We start from the raw sequence: 21,445 nt of genomic DNA on the forward strand, positions 1-21,445 counted from the left end.
CACGTGCCGCTAGCCACGCTCCGCAGGGCAATACCCAACGTGGTGGCGGCCGTGGTAACCGCCGTCCAGGCGGTAGGGGTCAACGGCGAGGTCAGTCCACACCTTCCCCCGCAGCATCCGCCTCAAAACCCTCCTAGTCCGTGCTTTCAGGCCCATGTGACGCCAGTGGGGGGCAGGGTTCGCCATCACCACCTCCACTGGCGCACTGTCACTTCAGACAGGTGGGTGCTGCAAATCGTCCGAAGGGGCTACTCCCTCCCCTTCGAGGCGACTCCTCCAGCCATGCCACCGCAGAACCACCGTGTATCGGGGGATCATTTGCGACTTCTGCAGGAGGGAGTTACGGCCCTCTTGGCCAAGGGGGCCATCGAGCTCGTTCCTGGGCCAGAAGTAGGGTGTGGTTGCTACTCCCACTACTTTCTGGTACCCAAGAAGGGCAAAGGGGGCCTACGCCCTATCTTGGATCTACGGAACGTCAACGGCTTCCTCCGGAAGGAGAAGTTCAAGATGCTGACACTGGCTCAGGTCTTAGCTGCCCTGGACCCTGGAGACTGGATGGTAGCGTTGGACTTGCAGGACGCTTATTTCCACATCCCCGTCCTGCCGGCCCACCGGCGCTACCTGCGGTTAACGGTTGGCCACGAGCACTTTCAGTTTACCGTGCTCCCCTTCGGCCTTACCACCGCCCCACGGGTGTTCACAAAGGTGATGGCGGTGGTCGCAGCTCATCTGCGCAGGTTAGGGGTTTCAGTCTTCCCCTACCTCGACGACTAGCTGTTGAAGGCGGGCTCGCCCCAGACAGTCGTCAGCCACCTCTAGACTACGGCAGATCTCCTGCACCAGCTGGGGTTCTCCGTCAATGTGCCAAAGTCACACCTGTGCCCCTTTCAGAAGCTCCTCTTCATCGGAGCAGTTCTAGACTCAGCGCAGTTTCGGGTTTATCCACCCGAACAGCGAGTCCGGGATATTCAGGCTCTGATTCCCATCTTTCAGCCGTTATCCCGGGTCTCGGTCAGGTTGACGCTGCGGCTTCTGGGGCTGATGGCCTCCTGCATCCTTCTGGTGCATCACGCCAGGTGGCGGATGCGGGCTCTGCAGTGGGACCTGAAGTTTCAGTGGGCCCAGCATCAGGGCAACCTGTCCGACCACGTCCTGATCTCGGAGGGCACTGCGAGACAGCTGCAGTGGTGGCTCACGGACCGCGATTGTGTCAGCGGCAGATCCCTCTCCCTTCCCCAACCGGAGCACGTAGTTGTGACGGACGCGTCCCTCCGGGGCTGGGGAGGCCACATGGGAGTGGCGGAGATCAGAGGCCTCTGGTCTCCGGCGGAGGTCCGGCTCCACATCAACCTGTTGGAGCTACGGGCGATTCGTCTAGCACTGAAGGCATTCCTCCCCTCTGTCCGGGGGAGTGTAGTGCAGGTGTTCACGGACAACACCACCGCCATGTGGTACTGCAACAAACAGGGCGGGGTGGGGTCGTGGACCCTTTGCCAGGAGGCTCTGCGCCTTTGGCAGTGGCTGGAACGCCATGGCGTGACCCTGGTGGCTCAACACCTGGCAGGTTCTCTGAACGCCAGGGCGGACGAGCTCAGCCGTCAGTGCCTGATGGATCACGAATGGCATCTGAACTCGGACGTGGCGCAAGGCCTCTTTCAGCAATGGGGAGAGCCTTGGTTAGATCTATTCGCCACCGAAGAGAACTCGCAATGTCATCAGTTCTGCGCGTTGGAATTTCCAAGGCGGCACTCGCTCGGAGACGCTTTTCGTCGCGAGTGGAATTGCGGTCTGTTTACGCCTTTCCGCCTATACCACTTCTGCCCAGAGTGCTGAAGAAGATCAAGCGCGACCGGGCCCAAGTTATCCTTGTGGTTCCGGACTGGGCGAGAAGGTACTGGTATCCAGAGCTACTCAGTATGTCACTCGATCCCCCGGTTCGTCTGCCTCTTCGGGAGGACCTTCTGTCGCAGCAGCAGGGGACGGTCCTCCACCCGAACCTGTCTAGTCTCCACCTCCATGCTTGGAGATTGGGCGGCGACAGTTGAGGCCATTTTACTTGCCTCCTGAAGTCTGTAACGTAATTCTGGCAGCCAGGCGTCCCTCCACAAAGTCGGTATACGCCTGCAGGTGGAACAGATTTGTGGCATGGTGCACAGCAAAGGCTGTGGATCCTCTTGCTGCCCCTCTTTCTGAGGTTCTTCTCTTTCTTCTTTCTCTTGCCCAGCAGGGCTCTGCTCTGGGCACTATCAAGGGCTACCTTTCTGCCCTTTCAGCCTTTCTCAGGCTGCCTGATCAACCTTCTTTGTTCAAGTCCCCTATTGTAAATAGATTTCTAAAAGGCATCACACATACATTTCCTCCTGTTCCGTTTGTGATGCCTCAGTGGGACTTGAACCTGGTTCTTACGTTTCTGATGTGCGCTCCCTTTGAGCCACTTCACAACTGTCCTCTTCGCCTTCTGACTTTGAAGACTGCTTTCCTGGTTGCCATCACCTCTGCCAGGAGCGTGAGTGAGCTTCAGGCCCTTTCTTGTACTCCACCTTCCCTTTCTGTCCATCCGGACAAAGTGGTGCTGCATACCAAACCTTCTTTCCTGCCCAAGGTTGTCACGACCTTCCACATCGGGCAGTCTATCACCTTGCCTACCTTCTTTCCACCACCGCATCCCTCTAAAGAGAAAGAGCGGCTCCACCGTCTGGACCCAAAACGTGCGCTCTCATTTTATCTGGATCGCACACGCCAGTTCCGGGTGGATGACCAACTCTTTGTTGGTTACGTGGGCGCTAAGAAGGGGAAAGCGGTGCACAAGAGGACCATCTCCCGGTGGATCATCTTGTGTATCCAGGCATGCTACTCCTTGGCTAGGAAGGAGCCCCCTGTTGGATTGCGGGCTCATTCTACCCGAGCCAATGCGACTACCACTGCCCTGGGCAGGGGTGTGCCCTTACAAGACATCTGTCAGGCAGCTACGTGGGCATCGCTGCACACGTTTGCAAGACACTACTGCCTGGACAGCCAAGTCCGGAGGGATGGCTTCTTTGGACGTTCCGTCCTCCAGGACTTTCTGGTGTGATTATTGGTTCGCAGACCCACCACCGGGGTTGGTATTGCTGGGGTATCTATTCTAAGGTAAGGAATCTAATACTAACGTGTCTCTTTCAGATGCACAAGTTACTACTTGTGTAACGATATATCTGTAAGAGTCAAAAAGTCAAAAGAAACTTTATTTCGATTGATTTTACAATCATAAAAGTACATTATAGAAAATATTTGCAACAATTTTATAAACATTTTCGTAAGTAAAATATTAACTAATATATGGAAAAAATATTGAATTAAATTTTAAAAGAAATCGTCTGTACAATGTTGCCTCGATTAGCAAAAAGCTATATACACAAGAATTTTGCACATAAAATTTACAATGCAGAAACCGCTAGTTGAGATCGAATTTTCAGACATGCCTTTAAAAAGCAAGCTATACATTTTGCGACAAATTGGGAGTCTAAAAACTGTAGTGCCAAAAGAGCGGGTCTACATCTTCTAAGACCTGTTTGTCGAAGAAGTGGGACCAACCACCGTTTACGCGGGGTCTCGTAGAGACTACAGAATAAAATTACATGCAATGTAGACTGGGGGGTACAGTCATCACAAGGACATCTAATTAATTCACGTTGCCAGTCTAAAAGCTCTGGAAACGAGACAAGACGATAAAAAGAATCAAAACGAAATCTTGTTAAAACATATCTGTCATAATTTGACAAATAATAGGTCAAATAAGGTTGTATGCCAGGAGAGGATTGAATCGCCATTAAATGGGTATTTGATTGTTTACCAATTTCTGAGCACATACGAAGGTCTCTTAAATGGGTTATGCATAGATTCTTCAAAGTCTTTCTGGGTATGTCCATTAAAGAGGAAGGGTTGGTGAAGAAAGCTAAACAGTTCAAATCCTTCAGAAAATTAAAAATATAAAATAGCCAGGGAATCTTTTTCCAGTGGGTCAATGACAGACAGTCAGTTATTAGTGACCGTGAAAGGTGACATTGCTCCTTGGTCCATATACGGTGCCAAAGGAGGATCGGTTGGAATCTAATGATGTCAGATAGATAATCCAAACCGAGCTCGATATGACTACCGTAATTAGGAGCGCTTTGAGGGAGAGCTAGTACATATTTCAATAAGTCGTTTTCGATTACTTGGAGCTCTCCAACGGGAGCGTAGCCCTATACGCCCGCTCCATACGTAGCCACACTCAAGCACTTGGCTTGGAAGATTTTAAGTATCTCTGCGGGAGCAGGCTTACCCAACTTCCTGGAAAAGGAAGTCAACGCTGCTGTTGTGCGCTGAAACTGCATTTTTTTACTAGTGATGGCAGGTTTCCAGGAGTTTTGATCATCGATAAGGATTCCCAAGTAAGGGTATTTCCTGGCGTTTTCTAATCTGGTATTATCAATATAGAGAGGTTTGCATTTCTGAACTTTCTTGCCAATATGCATAACAAAGGTCTTGGATTTGTTTACTTTTAGGCCAAGAGTGAGCATATATTGACAATACTTGTCCAGTTGGAGTTGGAGCTGGTTTGGCGTTCTCGCTAGAATGACAGAATCATCAGCATATAGTAGTGCTGGAATTGGTCGGGTGTTTATGCAGGGGAGATCTTTGCCGCCTACCAGCATGGCTTGCTCCATTCCATTTGTATAGATGTTAAATAAAAATGGAGCAAGGACGCACCCCTGTCTGACGCCCTTAACAATGCTGAATGAATCCGATAACTCTCCATTAATGCCATACCTCACACAAGCTTTGGCATCTGTGTAGAGCTCTCGAAGAAATTTCAGAAGTGGAGGGTCTACGCCCAGATTGCTCAGAATCTCCCATAACTTGGAATGGATTACGCAATCGAATGCGGAGCTTAGGTCCACATAGACCAAATAAAGATTTCCGCCTTTAGCCCTAGCATATTTACCCATAAGTAGTGTCAGATTAAGGGCCTGTTCTACAGTCCCCAGTCCCTCCTGGAACCCAAACTGGAGGTCGGTGATGATCTTATTCTCTATGGCCCAATCCTGGAGGCGCTCCAGGATTAGCCTCCCGGCGACCTTACCCAGCGAGTCCAAGAGGGAGATGGGTCTGTAGCAGGCTGGGTTGTCTCGTTCTCCCTTTTTAAAAATGGGTAGGAGGACAGATGAGGACCAAGAGTCAATTAAGCCGGCCTGTGAGACTGCGGACATAACTTGCGTAACAATTGGGGACCATAGATCTAGGTTACTCACGAAGATGTCGAGTGGGACTCCGTCAGGGCCGGGAGCTTTTCCGGTCTTCGAGGAAGTCAATGCAGCGGTGACCTCTGTGAGATCGAAGTGGAGGTCGATAGGATAGATGTTATCCGTGGTAAGGACCTCCCCACTGGTTCGAGAGGCCGAGGCTGCTGGGGAGAAATCCCCGAAGATCTGTGAGTAGTGAGCGACCCATTTTTCAGCAGGTACAGCCACATCAAGGTGACGAGCAGCTGTAGCGTCCACTAAAAAGGGGGACTTAACTGTTCGCCAAAATAGCGAGCTATCCTTACTTCTTGTGCTCTCATGGAGTTGAGCCCAGAGATTGTTTTTTATTTCCCTTTTACGAGTTTTCAGGGCCAGTTTATAGTTCCTTCTTAATGTGGCTATTAGGGCCGTGTCCCTATCCTGACTATGAAGTGCTCTTTTTAGCGCACTAAGGGCTTTGCGGCAACGGGAGTCAAACCATCCCCGCGAGTCCTTATCATGTGCCTTATGTTGGCGAGTAAGCTCCTGCCGAATAGCTTCTAAGATTTTGCCAAAGGTAGAGAGAATCATACGAGGAGGTGAGGTCTCATCTAAACAAATATATATTAGGGGAAGGATTTTTTGGATGATCTTATTAGTGACCTCCTTGGGGTTGATCTTTGACCATTTTACTGTATAGCCATTGATTTTGTCCATCACCAGGGATTGTTGGGTTAAAAGACTGGACTTACTGTTAGTTAAAACAGCTGTGTTAAATATAATAGTAATACTATTAGAATAGTGATCACTTGAAGGATCGGTACCTGTTATAAAATGTTTTAAACGATTCTTTAGGATTTGCGAACACAAGATATAGTCGATGGTGGTGGACAAGCCTCTACCATGGAAGGTCGGCTTGAACTCAACAGCGGGACACACTATTTCGTTCGCAAACTCGAGTTCTAATGAAAAGAGACAGTCGTTTAAAAGGCTCCCTGTGCTAGAGTGTATAAAGTGGGTGATAGGGGAGTCATGTTCGTCTTGGAGCCCGCAGATGCCTTTTTTATAGTTGCTGCACAGATAGATATTAAAGTCCCCACCCCGCACAACATAGGATTGCAGCTGCGGTTTCTTAGCTCTCTGTTCATATAGGTAAAAAGTGATTTCTGACAAAGACTTTGCACAATCAGCAGGCGAAAGATTGTTATACATATTGATAAAATAATATACAGAACATTTATCAAAGGCTAATTTTAAAATTTGGATAGATGGGGACACTAAGGATACCTTTATCGTCATAAACGAGATTTGATTAGAAAGATAGATAGCTAGGCCACCCTTTGGTCTGCCATGGATGGACGGACTGGCGGGGATGTGGAAAGTTTTGTACCCCTGAATGTGAATGGGGTCAATAGCCCAGGTTTCCTGGAGGCAAACTATATTGTGTTTGTTAATCGCATCAATCCATGACTGAAGATGTATCTTGGATCTGAGGCCCGCCACGTTCCAATAAATGACTGGAAGATCCCAAGTTGATGATAGAATGGAGTTAGCGTTCTGTGGATGTGAATGTGCAGGAATTATTAAATCATCGATCTGGGTAATTGGGAAAGGGGTAGAAGAAGGGAGTTGTAATTCAGAAGAGGTTGAAGAGTTATGCTGTTGCCTCATATGTGGCTCTTCAGAAAGGGGTAGGTGAGCATGGCTAGGGTCTTGAGCCAGGGGAGTTGTCGGATAGAAGGGTAAATCCGACAAGGAAGTATTAAGCTTGGAAGGAGAGCTGGACGGGATTGACTGAATTTGGATGGTGTTACTGACTTTGTCATTAGCAAAGGGAACGAATGGTCAGTGGACCATATCCAGGCATTCATATCTGTTGGTTAGAGGTGGGCCTCTCCAGTTTGTAAAATGACCAGGGGGTGGGTTGTTGAATCCATAGCCTGCCCAGTGGCCTCGGTCTCTATTCCCACCCCAGTTCCCCACTTTTGTCCACTTGTGTAACGATATATCTGTAAGAGACATTAGTTAGTATTAGATTCCTTACCGACCCGCCCATCCTCCCCGTTCTGCGAACCAATATCTAGGGTTATGGTTGTCCCCTTTCAGGGCCCTAGTTTCAATGGCACCAGTGTTGGTTTTTAACATGGCTCTGCGTTTCTGGCGCGGAAAAGCTGTGTCTAAGAACTGACGTCAGCACGCGGAGGCGGCGTCTAAGTACTCCAACGACGTCATCACGGCGCCCACGACGCCGACGATGGACGCGGAGCCGCAGACGACGCCTACCGACGCGCAAGGGTACTGCTACGCAAAAGTTTTCGGATCCAGTCTGACGCCTGGGGATATTCTAAGGTAAGGAATCTAATACTAACTAATGTCTCTTACAGATATATCGTTACACATGTAGTAACTTGTGCAATAGTGCATCACCCTTGGTCCAAAAGGCTAAATCAACCCCCTTCCAAAGTACGATCATGCAATCCAAGGTTAATGCAGCTAATCCTAATCAACCCACAACCCGACATGTACAACAACCCCCTTCTCAAACTATGTCTATGCAGGCTAAGGACAACGCCTTTGTTCCCAATCAGTCCCAGAAATTAGCAGCACCAACAGTTGAGGCATTAGGCAATATCAAGAAGTTTAGAGCAGTGAACCTGCCTCCGGAGGCGAGTCCGTACACAGTAATTTTAGCAGGGGTTCCAGAGCTGAAAACCACTTTTAAAGAATCCACAGCTTCTTTAAAGAACAAGGTGGTTAGTTGGCTATCTATGTACAGACCTCCCGCAAGGCATAACCAGCGATGTCCTTATGGTAAGAAGGGTTCCATGGGTAGGCAGTTCAAAAAAATCCATCAATGGAGATTGTGTCCTGATCAGTTTTAGAGATCCTAGGACCGTCTCCCACATTTGTGGATGGTTCCCCGATGATCAGGGGAGCAATATCAAGTCCCTACCCCTCTCTTTTTTTTTACCCCCGTTGACTTACGCATGCGAGGAGGAGAGATGGGGCAGCCTCCCGAAGAGGGGGGGTGGGTGGGATTTTAGTGGGAGAGGAAATTTCAACCACCCCAGAAACCAACATCCAGCGTACTTTACAACAAATTCTGAGGAGGAGGGTTGGGAAATGTATCATGGGAGGGGAGGTGTTTAGGGGGAAAGAAACAGGAGACTACCCCCGCCCCAGGGCCCACCAGCCTATATATTTTCCTACATCCAATAGGTACAGCTACTTAGAAATGGTGGATTGACAGTTTGGGCGCAATGGTAAGGAGTATTACTATTGTCACAGAGAGGGTATGGAGGCAACTGTCACACCCCCTAGATCTATAAGGGATCAATCGATAGAGACAGGGCAGTCTGATGTTCCAAGGTATAATAGGGAGGTCAACCAAACCATTGTTGAGCCGCTCCGTAGTAACAGGGAACCAGGAGAAGTATTAGGAGATTCGGCTACAAGAATGACGCCCCCGGGGTAACCCAAATGATAACCTTCCCTCCCTTACTTCCCTCCCTTACTTCACCCCCGAACCTAAGGCCACCATCCTTGAAGATAATATCATGGAACGTGGCTGGCCTGGGCAATAAGCTGGACCAACTGGAATGGACTTCCTTTATTGACTCTAAACATATATGCCTTTTTCAAGAAACCTGGGCGAGGGATGAGCATTCTCCCCATGGTTTTGCGGCATTTTCCATTCCTGCGAAATGGGGGGGCAGGGGCCGCCCGTCTGGAAGCCTTTCAACATGGGTGGCAACCCACCTGGGATGCCAGGCTACAAGTCTCCCCTTGGTTTCAGAGGACATACTAGTTGTGCTGCTCGAATGGACAAACTCCCGGAGACTTGCCGTGATAAATGTATACTCTAGACCAGTAAACATATCACGGGAATCGCCTACGATTGAGGAACTGTCAGCTTTCCTTAGCGAAATTCCCAAGGGGATCCCATTTGTGGTGGGTGGGGACCTGAATTCACACTTTGAGCCCCTTGCAGGCCTCTTGGATGGGTCCTCCCTAGAGGAGGATGCTAAATGGTCAGTACCCCCCACGGTGGCTCCTCCGCCTAGAGCTTGGACCCTACTTGCGCTACAGATCACCGCCCTGACCCTCAAACATGGCGTCAGGGCGTGTAATGGGCGCACCAAATCTGATAATCCCAGTAAACATACCTTCAATAGAGTGGGGAGGGAGTCAAGACTAGATTATGTCCTAGTCCAATTGTCCTCGTGGTCGCATATTATTGATTTTAGGGTGTTAGATAGCGACCATAACGCCCTAGAATTGGACTACGCTCTCCCTGGTAAGGAGGGTAGGGACCATGCTACGGTGGTGTCAAATTCTGGCCGTCTCCTTGAAAACAACAGAAGGAGAGTAAGGTGGGAAAAATTAGTTAGTAGTAGAGAGAAGCTACCCAGCCTTTACACAAGACTCATCCCAATATTAAAAAAGTGGGTACCCTCAGCGAGGAACCCAGTACACGGGAAACTCATAAATTACTGTGGCTGGCACATGAGGAACTTGTTAGGACCTTGGCGGCAGACCTCTTTTCTAAGGGACATAGTAGAGGTGGCGGCTTCCACCGTATTACATGGTATAATGCCGCATGTCGCAAGGCAAAGGGAGATCTCCTGTCTTCTATTAAGGAGGGCAAAAGTAGACTGGAGATACAGACTAGAAGACGGGAATACAAGAAATTGGTCACCAATGCCAAGATGGAATGGGATCAAGATAAATGGGAGGAGCTCTCTAGATCTTTAGAGGTCAGGGACTCCCGTAAGTTCTGGCGAATTGTTAATACGGGATCCGAGGATCTAGTATCGGCAATAGAACCAAATATTGCACCAAGTGTATGGCAAGAGCATTTTCAGTACCTCTACACAGAGGAAACTGGGGCCACACGTTATTTACCCCCATCCGCGACTAACTATGTAGAGGGGGACCCCTTTACAGAAAAGGAGGTGCGAGTTGCTATTGCGGGCCTGTCATCGGGCAAAGCGCCTGGGCTGGATGGTCTCCCAGGCGACCTTTTCAAACAAGAGCCCGATGTATGGGCCCCCATGCTGTCCTGAATGGCATGGAGGTGCCCTGTACTTGGCTGGGCGCAGAGGTTGTTCCTATATTCAAGAAGGGCTCGCCTCTGCTCCCAGCCAATTACAGGCCCATCAGCCTCATAGATGTGTCCCAGAAGCTTTTTGGGAGGCTTATACTAGATCCGCTGCAGAACTGGCTTGAGGAAACTGCTACTCTGAGCTCATATCAGGCGGGTTTTAGAAGGGGGGTGTCTACAACTGACCAGATATTCCGCCTAAACCTCATTTATTGGAGGACCGCACTAATCGAGGGGTTCGTGGACTTGCGAGCCGCCTTCGATTTGGTGCCAAGATTTAAATTATGGAGTGTGCTTGCAGACATAGGTGTCCCGGTAGACATTCTTTCTATTCTGATGAAATTACACCAGAATAATTTTGCGCGTGTCAGGTGTGGCAGGAATGGGAACCTCACGGATAGATTCCCCGTTGACAGAGGGGTGAGACAGGGCTGTGTGCTCGCACCGACCCTGTTCTGCCTCTTTGTGAACGGGGTAATCGCCCACCTGACAGGGATCGGTGATATTGACGCTCCCAAACTGGATGGCAGCAGGGTGCCCGCTATCATGTTTGCGGATGACACCCTGCTGCGGTCGAAATCCCCCATGGGAATACAACGGGTACTGGATGGGTTTTTTAAATTTTGCATGGAGAGGGGCCTTGAGATCAACGCTTCTAAAACAAAATATATGATCTTAAACCCCACCCCCTCAACACGCCCTGGATGGGTTTTTAAAATGTTGCATGGAGAGGGGCCTTGAGATCAACGCTTCTAAAAACAAAATATATGATCTTAAACCCCACCCCCTCAACACGCCCTAATCCCCTGCTTGGCACAGTGCGATTAGAGAGTGTCTCTACATTTGAGTACCTACGGGTAACCCTAAATGAGAATATGACATGGGGAACACACCAGACCAAGGTTAACATGAAACTGGTGCAGATAGTGGGTGGTATTTCGAGGATGGTGAAGAACTCAACATATCGTCCACTTGGTCCTGTTATCCAAATCTACAAATCACAGGCACACGGGGGGCAGTTACCTATGGGGGCGAATTGTGGGGTCACACTTCTGCCCAAAACTTGATGATTACGGAAAATAAATTCACCCGGCAGCTGGTAGCTCTACCCCCAAGCACGCCGTTATTCCCTTTGAGATTGGACTTGGGTATTAGGCCAATTGCAGAGGAATTGGGACTCAAACCACTAACTTTTTGGCGACGATTGTGGAGCAGCAAAGAACTTATTAATTACAGGACTGAGCTCCAGGAGTTTCTAACCGCACCAAATGCCACCCATATTCCATGGTTAAGCTACATAAAAAGGTCGTTCAAGAGCCTAGGTCTATTAGAACTATGGACTGACCCGGCAAATGCAAGTAGCAGGATTACACGCAAAGCACTGTCAAAAGCTTATTACGACCTAAAGCTTACTATTGCTTTGGATAGTACGCGTGTGGGTTCTTTAACGAACCTATTTATTCAAAGTAAAGACTGTTACTCCCTGGAATGTGCTTTGGATGGTATGACCCCTGTGTTATCCAGGAAGTTATTTCTGCAGTGGCGATATGGCCGTTCCTGGTCTTTGCCTCCGACTAAAGAGTGCTGCCCGGCATGCACGCATTTCCAAGAAAATGACTTACATGTGGCACTTTTCTGCAAAACCTACCAAAAAATCAGGAAATACTGGCTCGTCCCCCTTCTCAAAAATCTGGGCTTCAGACACTTCCTCCCTGCGTACAGAATCCTAAAGACTGATGTGTGTCCCCCAATAGTGTTCGCAGTGGCAAAGTATTTAACGGCAATGTGGCACGCACGTACTCGCTTTTTGAAGGCGGAGGTGGACCTTTAACACTTTTAATAATCTTAGTTTACTAATGGTTTTAAGCATTTCTGAGGATGAACTGACTTATACCTTGTAGTTTAATTTTTATAAGCAGTGTTTTATTGAATTGTCTAAATTACAAATGATTTTGATTGTCTGTACATCTTTTATGATCTTATTGGTCGAAATAAAGATTTCAAATGTAAATGTAAACGCAATAGTGACATTCAAACGTGATTATTAACAAGTGAGTGAAAGGGGGAAAGGAAGCATAATCAGTCATAATTACATCGGACACTGCTTAACCACTTGGATGCTAAGCCCCTGGAAACATTTATTAACACTTTCCATTGAAATCAATGGAAACTCCATGACGAGTTACCCTTGTCATTAGCAGCCAAGCATTAGAGCCGTGTTTGTAAACATAATTAGAAGATGGGGATTCCGTCATACCCCTTTTAATCCTTAATCACCAAGTATTTGTGGTCTGACAGTAAGCACTCAAATGAATGTCTCGTAGTTAATTATATGCACTGGATTCACTGTACTGACTAAAGTCTCCAATAACTGTGAAAACTCTGTTAGAAATGAGGAACTCCTATTCTCTCCTGTGAAGCCAGAACATTATTAGAACAACATAGCTTGTAGCTGCTCAATAGCGACTGATCCAAAATGACCTTCAGAGCAATAATTACACATTGTATCGCACTGTCAACAAAGCGCCCAACTAGGTAGTGGTAGTGTTAGAAATGGGATCTCTGGTTGGCTAAGGCTTGCGCCAGAGCCAGGCTGAGACCATCACTCTAGTCAGGGCTTGGGAGTTACACAACAAAGATAACCCCTGCTCACCCTCATGGTAGCTTGGCACAAGCAGTCAGGCTTATCCCGGAGGCCATGTGTAAAGCATTTGCGCATGCACACAACAGCAACAACATCCCAGGCACACCACAAAAGGAACTCCACACAAGGTTATATCAAAAATAGCCTTTGTATTCTCAAAACACATTAGAATAGTAGCGATACAAAAGGGGATGATGAACGGAGCGCTTGAGAAAATCAAACACTCACCCCCAGTCAACTGATCTGGGTTTAATCCATCACCATTCTTTAGCTCACTCTGCCACCCCAGTTCAGACATGGACATATGCAAATCAGTCTGTCCCTGTGCCTCATGGGAACAGTCCAGCCCGAACTGCCAAGCCATGTCTTCCCTGGACCGGAAACAAGCATCCTGGGACCACGTTAAGAAAACCCTCAGACAGTGCAATTACTCTAATTGATTCCTGCAAATTAACATTTTTTATAACAAATGTGTGTGTCTTATATGTGGTCGCCAAATGATTTGTTATCTGGTTTTAGATTGATTATACTTGAACTTTGTGAGAAAAAACAATATATATATATATATATATATATATATATATATATATATATATATATTAACTGAAAAAACCATAGGTTATAGACCATATATAGTTAGGAATTAGCATTTACAAAACCTTATTTTACTCACACAAAACAATTGAAATTCGCATATATAGTTAGTTGCACTAACTATATATCGCGCACCCGCAATCCACTGCTGATCATGTCACATATTACATCATTCATGACATGGTCAGTGACATCACTGATGACATCTCAAATGATAAAATAAGGTTTTGTAAATGCTAATTCCTAACTATATATGGTCTATAACCTATGGTTTTTCAGTGACTTTTCAAGGTTTTGTAAAAGCTAATTCCTAACTATATATGGTCTATAACCTATGGTTTTTTCAGTGAATTTCAATGGTTTTTTAATGGCAAATATCAAAAGCTGTAAAATGTATTCTTCTTTTAAAGGAAAAATATATTTTATATGTATTTAATATAATTGTTTTATGTATATACATTTTTTGAGGGAACAAATTTATCAACTATCATGCTGAAGAAGAGTGTGGGGAAAAAAAACCAAAGAGGAGGACTAAGAGGAAAGAACAATCAGTTCAAAAATACAATTGCTTTAAAGCATGAAGTGCTTTTCCACACATTTACATTTAAATAACCCATATTAGAACATACAAAATATCTACAGAGGAGACGGTGTACATTGAATTTTAGACTCTTCATTGGTACCTACATGTTGGTACTTACATCACCCACACAACACAACAGCTCTATTCAGAGCTACCCTACCTCAAAGCACTCTAAAATATTATTTTACTATTTCCCTTGGTTTTAAAATATATAAACATTGAATAAGTGTTTCTGTGACTATTAAATCAGTCACATTTGCCGATACACGGCGTAAAGCTCTAATACAATTACAAACTGTGATGTATTTTGTTGAATATGTACATTGACTCCACTCAAAGATGGCGCTATGTCATTGTGGACGGACTAGTCCACTTTCTATGTTTATGCCTAGTTGTGGCGCCGTTTTAAAAACTTGAAACTGCATTACTCACTGTTGAACCACTGACGAAGGGACGCTGTCCCGAAACGCGTTTGCTTAAATAAATACCTCCGCTGTATGTACCTGAGCCCGGGAGTGCCGTGTCTTTATTCCTGGCCCGGCTGGGCATGTGTGGAAAGGACTGGAGCTGCAATATTTAAACGCGATACACCGGCGCTTTTTATCGGCACCCGACACCAAGAGTGACCCTCGAGACCGGCGTAAACTGGAGCTTTAATATATATATATATATATATATACATATATATATATATATATATATATATATATATATATATATATATATGTATATATTGTTTGATATTAAACTTGATATTCAAGGATTGTTTTGGTGGTACTTTTGATGACTGGTGTGTGACGGTGTAAGAGGTGATGAACAATAGTGGTAATAGAATCTAGTTTTCCAAGAGAATTTATTTGTGAGGATTAAGTCTTACATGGAATCCTGTCTCTTGGATCAACAGGGCCTCTTTCTATTACATTGACGTAAAGTAGTTCTAATCCGCCTGTTCCTTGGCTAGATATGGTCAGAGTCTCAGATCTCTAGTGTTACACTATATTGAAGATACTCAGATTACCTGTCTATCCTATTCCAGACTCTCTGATACTATAAAGGACTCCCTTGCAGCATACGCTTATGTTTCCTGTCGTTATTGTGATGCTCTGTCTTGCATGGTCCATTCACTAGAAAAGGCTCCATTTTGTATTTTTGTTAATCTCTGTGAGAATAGGAAGCATTCCCTGGATAAGAAAGGAGGCATTGTGTTGCTATGTATTTAACATTGTAGCGTGTCGTAGGGAGAGGGTCTCACTCAATGAACAAGGAACCTTCTCTGGTGTCTTGGTTGCTCTTTTAGTCCGCACTCCTCGATAGAAGGGGATCATTGAAGGGTCGTATGCCCTTTCTCTGTCTACTACATCTTTACATTGAAAGTGTAATCTAGAATTTCATTAGCGCATTTGTCTTTATGAACAATTACATGCCAACAAATTTTCGTGATGGACTCTGCATTTAAGCTTATCCAGTGTGTTTTTATTTTTAAATCTTTTTCTTATAGATGAAACAAATGCAATAATGTTCGAACAAGGTGAAGGCAGTAAATTACTTGTTTAGGAAGTGATGGAAAAACAATATGCCTCGAGATCACTTCCCATGAAGGCTAATGCCGTGCCAAAGTATTTTTCTACAGCTGAAAACCCGTACTGTCCAATGAGGTCTGCACTTGGCACTTAGGGATCAGCTGATGTACATAGAAGACATAACACACTGAACAAACTGAGCAAGTCTGATGAGATGCTTATTATGAAGGAAGAACTAACCTATTATAGGAAAGAAAACAAATAAGAGAAACCGTGTGAATATGTAGAAGATGACAACACAGTGTGGCAAAACATATAGAACAAATGGAGATCTAGAACTATATCAGAAAATCCACACAGGGGAGAAACCATATCAATGTGCACAGTGTGGCAAGACATTTATCACTAATGGACAGCTAAAACTTCATCAGAAAATCCACACTGGGGAGAAACCATATCAATGTACAGAGTGTGACAAAGTATTCATAACAAATGGAGAGTTAAAACGACATAAAAAAATCCACTCTAGGGAGAAACCATATCAATGTGCACAGTGTGGCAAAGCATTCATAAGAAATGGAGAACTGAAGCAACACCAGAAAATCCATATTGGGGAAAAACCATATCAATGTACAGAGTGTGACAAAGCATTTATAACAAAGTGGCACCTAAATCAACATCTGAAAATCCACACTGGGGAGAAACCGTATGAATGTACAGAATGCAACAAAGCATTTATAAGAAATCTAGAGCTAAAACGACATCAGAAAATCCACACTGGGGAGAAACCATATCAATGTGCACAGTGTGGCAAAACATTCATAACTAATCCTGAGCTAACACAACATCAGAAAATCCATACTGGGGAGAAACCATATCAATGTACAGAGTGTGACAAAGCATTCATAAGAAATGGAGGACTAAAACGACATATAAAAATCCATACTGAGGAGAAACCATATCAATGTTCACAGTGTGGCAAAGCATTCATAAGAAATGGAGGGCTAAAACGACACAAAAAAATCCATACTGGGGAGAAACCATATCAATGTACAGAGTGTGGCAAAGCATTTATAACCAATGGAGAACAGAAGCAACATCAGAAAATCCATGCTGGGGAGAAACCATATCAATGTACAGAGTGTGACAAAGCATTTATAAGAAAGTGGCAGCTAAATCAACATCTGAAAATCCACACTCGGGAGAAACCGTATGAATGTACAGAATGCAACAAAGCATTTATAAGAAATCTAGAGCTAAAACGACATCAGAAAATCCACACTGGGGAGAAACCATATCAATGTGCACAGTGTGGCAAAGCATTCATAACTAATCCTGAGCTAACACAACATCAGAAAATCCATACTGGGGAGAAACCATATCAATGTACAGAGTGTGACAAAGCATTCATAAGAAATGGAGCGCTAAAACGACATATAAAAATCCATACTGAGGAGAAACCATATCAATGTTCACAGTGTGGCAAAGCATTCATAAGAAATGGAGCGCTAAAACGACATAAAAAAATCCATACTGGGGAGAAACCATATCAATGTTCAGAGTGTGGCAAAGCATTTATAACCAATGGAGAACAGAAGCAACATCAGAAAATCCATGCTGGGGAGAAACCATATCAATGTACAGAGTGTGACAAAGCATTTATAAGAAAGTGGCAGCTAAATCAACATCTGAAAATCCACACTCGGGAGAAACCGTATGAATGTACAGAATGCAACAAAGCATTTATAAGAAATCTAGAGCTAAAACGACATCAGAAAATCCACACTGGGGAGAAACCATATCAATGTGCACAGTGTGGCAAAGCATTCATAACTAATCCTGAGCTAACACAACATCAGAAAATCCATACTGGGGAGAAACCATATCAATGTACAGAGTGTCACAAAGCATTCATAACAAATGGAGAGCTAAAACGACATATAAAAATCCATACTGAGGAGAAACCATATCAATGTTCACAGTGTGGCAAAGCATTCATAACTAATCCTGAGCTAACACAACATCAGAAAATCCATACTGGGGAGAAAGCATATCAATGTACAGAGTGTGACAAAGCATTCATAAGAAATAAAGGGCTAAAACGACATAAAAAAATCCATACTGGGGAGAAAGCATATCAATGTACAGAGTGTGGCAAAGCATTCATAAGAAATGAAGGGCTAAAACGACATGAAAAAATCCATACTGGGGAGAAACCATATCAATGTACAGAGTGTGACAAAGCATTTATAAGAAAGTGGCATCTAAATCAACATCAGAAAATCCACACTGGGGATAAACCATATGAATGTACAGAATGCAACAAAGCATTTATAAGAAATCGAGAGCTAAAACGACATCAGAAAATCCACACTGGGGAGAAACCATATAAATGTGCACAGTGTGGCAAGGCATTTATAACTAATGGAGAGCTAAAAGTACATCAGAAAATCCACACTAGGGAGAAACCATATAAATGTACAGAGTGTGACAAAGCATTCATAAGAAAGTGGCAGCTAAAACAACATCAGAAAATCCATACTGGGGAGAAACCGTATGAATGTACAGTGTGTGACAAAGCATTCATAACAAATGGAGAGCTAAAAGGACATCAAAAATCCATACTGGGTAGAAACCATATCAATCTACAGAGTGTGGCAAAGCATTTATAACCAATGGAGAACAGAAGCAACGTCAGAAAATCCATGCTGGGTAAAAACCGTATGAATGTACAGGGTGTCACAAAGCATTCATAAGAAAGTGGCAACTAAATCGACATCAGAAAATCCATACTGGGGAGAAACCATATCAATGTACAGAGTGTGACAAAGCATTAAGTACAAATGGAGTGTTAAAACAACATAAAGGCGACATTGGGGAGAAACAATATCAATGTACAAAGTGAGGCAATGCATTGTTAATAAATGGAGATCTGAAGCGACATCAGAAAATCTATTTGGGAAAAACCGAATGAATGTACGGAGTGTGACAAAGCATTTTTAACAAATAGAGAGCTAAAAAACAACATCCAAACCACACTGGAGAGAAACCATATCAATGTACAGAAGGTGACTGGGATTTGTTAGAAAGCAAAATTAAATTTAACATCGGAATGTTCACACAGGCGAGAAACCATATCAATGTATTGACTTTCACAAAACATTCATGACAAATGGCGATCTAAAATGACATTAGAAAATCCACATGGAGAGAAATGCGATGTACATACAGAATGTGATGGAGTCTTAAATAGGAAGAATAAGCTAAAACAGCATCAACAGATTTACACTAGGGAGTAACCATGGTATTGCACAGAATGCAACAAGGGATTTGCTACATAACAATATTTAATATGACTTTAGAATGCTCACATTGAAGAGAAACTATATAAATGTTTTGAACGTGAGAGTGCATTCATAAGAAATGGAGAGCAAACACAATATGAAATGTCCCCACTTAAGACTACACTGAATCTGACAAGGCATTTATTAGCAAGGTAGAGTTAAAACAACATCAGAAAGTCCCTGGGAAATTCTATATGAATGAACAAAATGCAACAGTGTTCTTAATGACGTAACCGTATGAATGTAAAGAAAGTGACAAGGCATTTATTAGAAGGACACGGCCAATATAACATCAGAAGTTCCACATAGAAGTAAAACCATATGCATGCACTTACCACTTACTGAGACAAGGCATTGTTTAAAAAACCCACACCTGCTCACAGTGTTATGTTTCATACAGATACCCCAATATAGGCTCAGGTAATTACCGAACCTTTTACCTATATCTTCCCTGCCATTACACTACATAACGGTTCTTGGTAGTGACATTATACCTAGTTACGGTACTGCTTACAGGACGTGGGTTTTTTTCTCGGGAAAACTAGCCTCATCCATTATACATGAGGGTTCTTGGAATCTCAGCAAGACTACCATCTCCTGCATAATAACTATGTATAAGGGTTATTCCTTCCGTCATCCTAGTCCGACATGACACAGCAAGGTAGATCCCCTGAGGGTACCACTTTGGGCATATAAACACCATATCTTTCCTGAGGCAGGGGGAGGCGAAGAAGGACTTTCATACTGACACATTGACGCGAGACGCTGATGTTCCTGCAGGCAGACACTCCAGTTCGCAGTGGTGTGACATCCCTCGCAGTGTGTCCATCTTCAGACCAAGACAGGGTCACACAGTCTCTCATTTCAGGTAATGGGGTTGGCTTTATCCTAGGGGGATTCTTGGCTCTACACCTACATAAATGTTAGGTACACGTAGGTACATCAAGATAGTGCTGCATTGTAGGAGTAGGAATTTATTACTGTCATGTATTTTATATTCTGGTCTGTATTCATTGTTCTAGCACAATGGTAGGAATTTACCATCCTTTTACTCTTTTGGTTCTTATAATCATTTAGATCTGTTTGTCTTATGGTTGTTTCAGCACACCTATTTTACAGCAGAATGACGCTGGTTCAATAAATGCTTATTGAAAAAGGTCCCTACTGTTTATTCTGTGCATTACTCTGAAACAAAAGTGAGCACGAGTAACTGAGCGAAAAGTACTGCACTGTTTCCACGATCCCTGATGGGACAGAGTTGTTATGTACAATAGTTGCTAAAAACTATTCTCTCTTTGGTAAGAAGGGTTTATAGTGACACTGTGAGGTAGCTGGTGTACAGGCTAACATACCCGGTGGGGGTGTCTGGAATATGCTGGACACCAATCCCACAGTGTATGTTGTCTGAACGTGCAGATCCTATATATGTTTATAGGAACTACACGACAACAGCTATAGGGGGATGAAGTAACTGAGCACAATGTGGAACAAAGGAACAAAAACAGTGGCAGTCATCAAAGGTGCCAAAGGATTAGTCAAGAAAAGGTTCCAGGATAACTTGCCCCTTTCCTACAGAGGAGACAATATGCAATCTCCAGATAGCAGCAAATGGACAGAAAGCAACAGCTACATTTCTTTACCTACACCCAGTCTGCTGTAGTTTTAAGGGCTATTCTGGCTACCTGGTGATAAGACCTGGTGCTGCCTATTTACTAAGTTATGAGATTTGCTCTGCAAGGCCTTCTAGGGCTCATATCCACAGTTTTGGGCACATTTGTGGAGTTTGTCATCTAGGATGTTATGTTCATGCTGTATATCATTGGCATTTTGTTTCTTACATTAAACAATACTACCCAGGAGAGGCAAGTGGAGTTTTGGGGTCAGATGGAAGTCAGATGCCACTGGCCTTAGGTATTTGCAGCCCCGAAGTATGTGTGCATCAGGTTTATGGTTTCATGTGGGACAGGAGGTGCCACCATTTGTACAGACATTGCAGGACAGTTTGCTGAACAACCTGCGAATAAAAGGCCTCTACTTAGAGCAGTGATTACAATCTACTATATCACATGTGGGCAACAATTGTATTCTTTCTCCTTTTGTACCGTGTATTGTTTTTTAACATGCTGATCTGTAATAAAATAAATATTTGCTGAAAGTACGGACTGCAATCCTAGATGTTTGAATACTGTGAACTATCTTATACCATAAAGCAGAGGTCTTCAAACTTTTTGATGCCGAGACCCCCCTGTCAAAATCTTTTCGGCGTAAGGACCCCCTCCAGTCAAAAAGTTCTAGAACTTAGTACCCTCATCATTGACAACTATCGACAACCATAAACGCCCTTATTTCCCTCCAAAAAATATTTTTTACAGTGGGGAAATAATATTAAAAAGTATTTAGCAAAGCAAAGGTC

The 21,445-nt window shown here is 44.4% G+C and overlaps 1 protein-coding gene across 1 annotated transcript in view; it reads left to right on the plus strand.

Annotated features, from left to right (window-relative positions):
• Window positions 1-21,187, plus strand: part of LOC144759982 (uncharacterized) — a 59,321-nt gene extending 38,134 nt beyond the window's left edge. Inside the window, exon 3 of the mRNA XM_078646515.1 lies at window positions 15,667-21,187. Coding sequence (XP_078502641.1) covers window positions 15,979-18,360 — 2,382 coding nt within the window. The 5' untranslated portion in view covers window positions 15,667-15,978 and the 3' untranslated portion in view covers window positions 18,361-21,187. The remainder of the gene's footprint in view (window positions 1-15,666) is intronic.
• The last annotated feature ends 258 nt before the right edge of the window (window positions 21,188-21,445 follow it).

The sequence above is a fragment of the Lissotriton helveticus genome, chromosome 1_1, assembly GCF_964261635.1.
Source record: "Lissotriton helveticus chromosome 1_1, aLisHel1.1, whole genome shotgun sequence".
NCBI classification, from domain to species: Eukaryota; Metazoa; Chordata; class Amphibia; order Caudata; family Salamandridae; genus Lissotriton; species Lissotriton helveticus.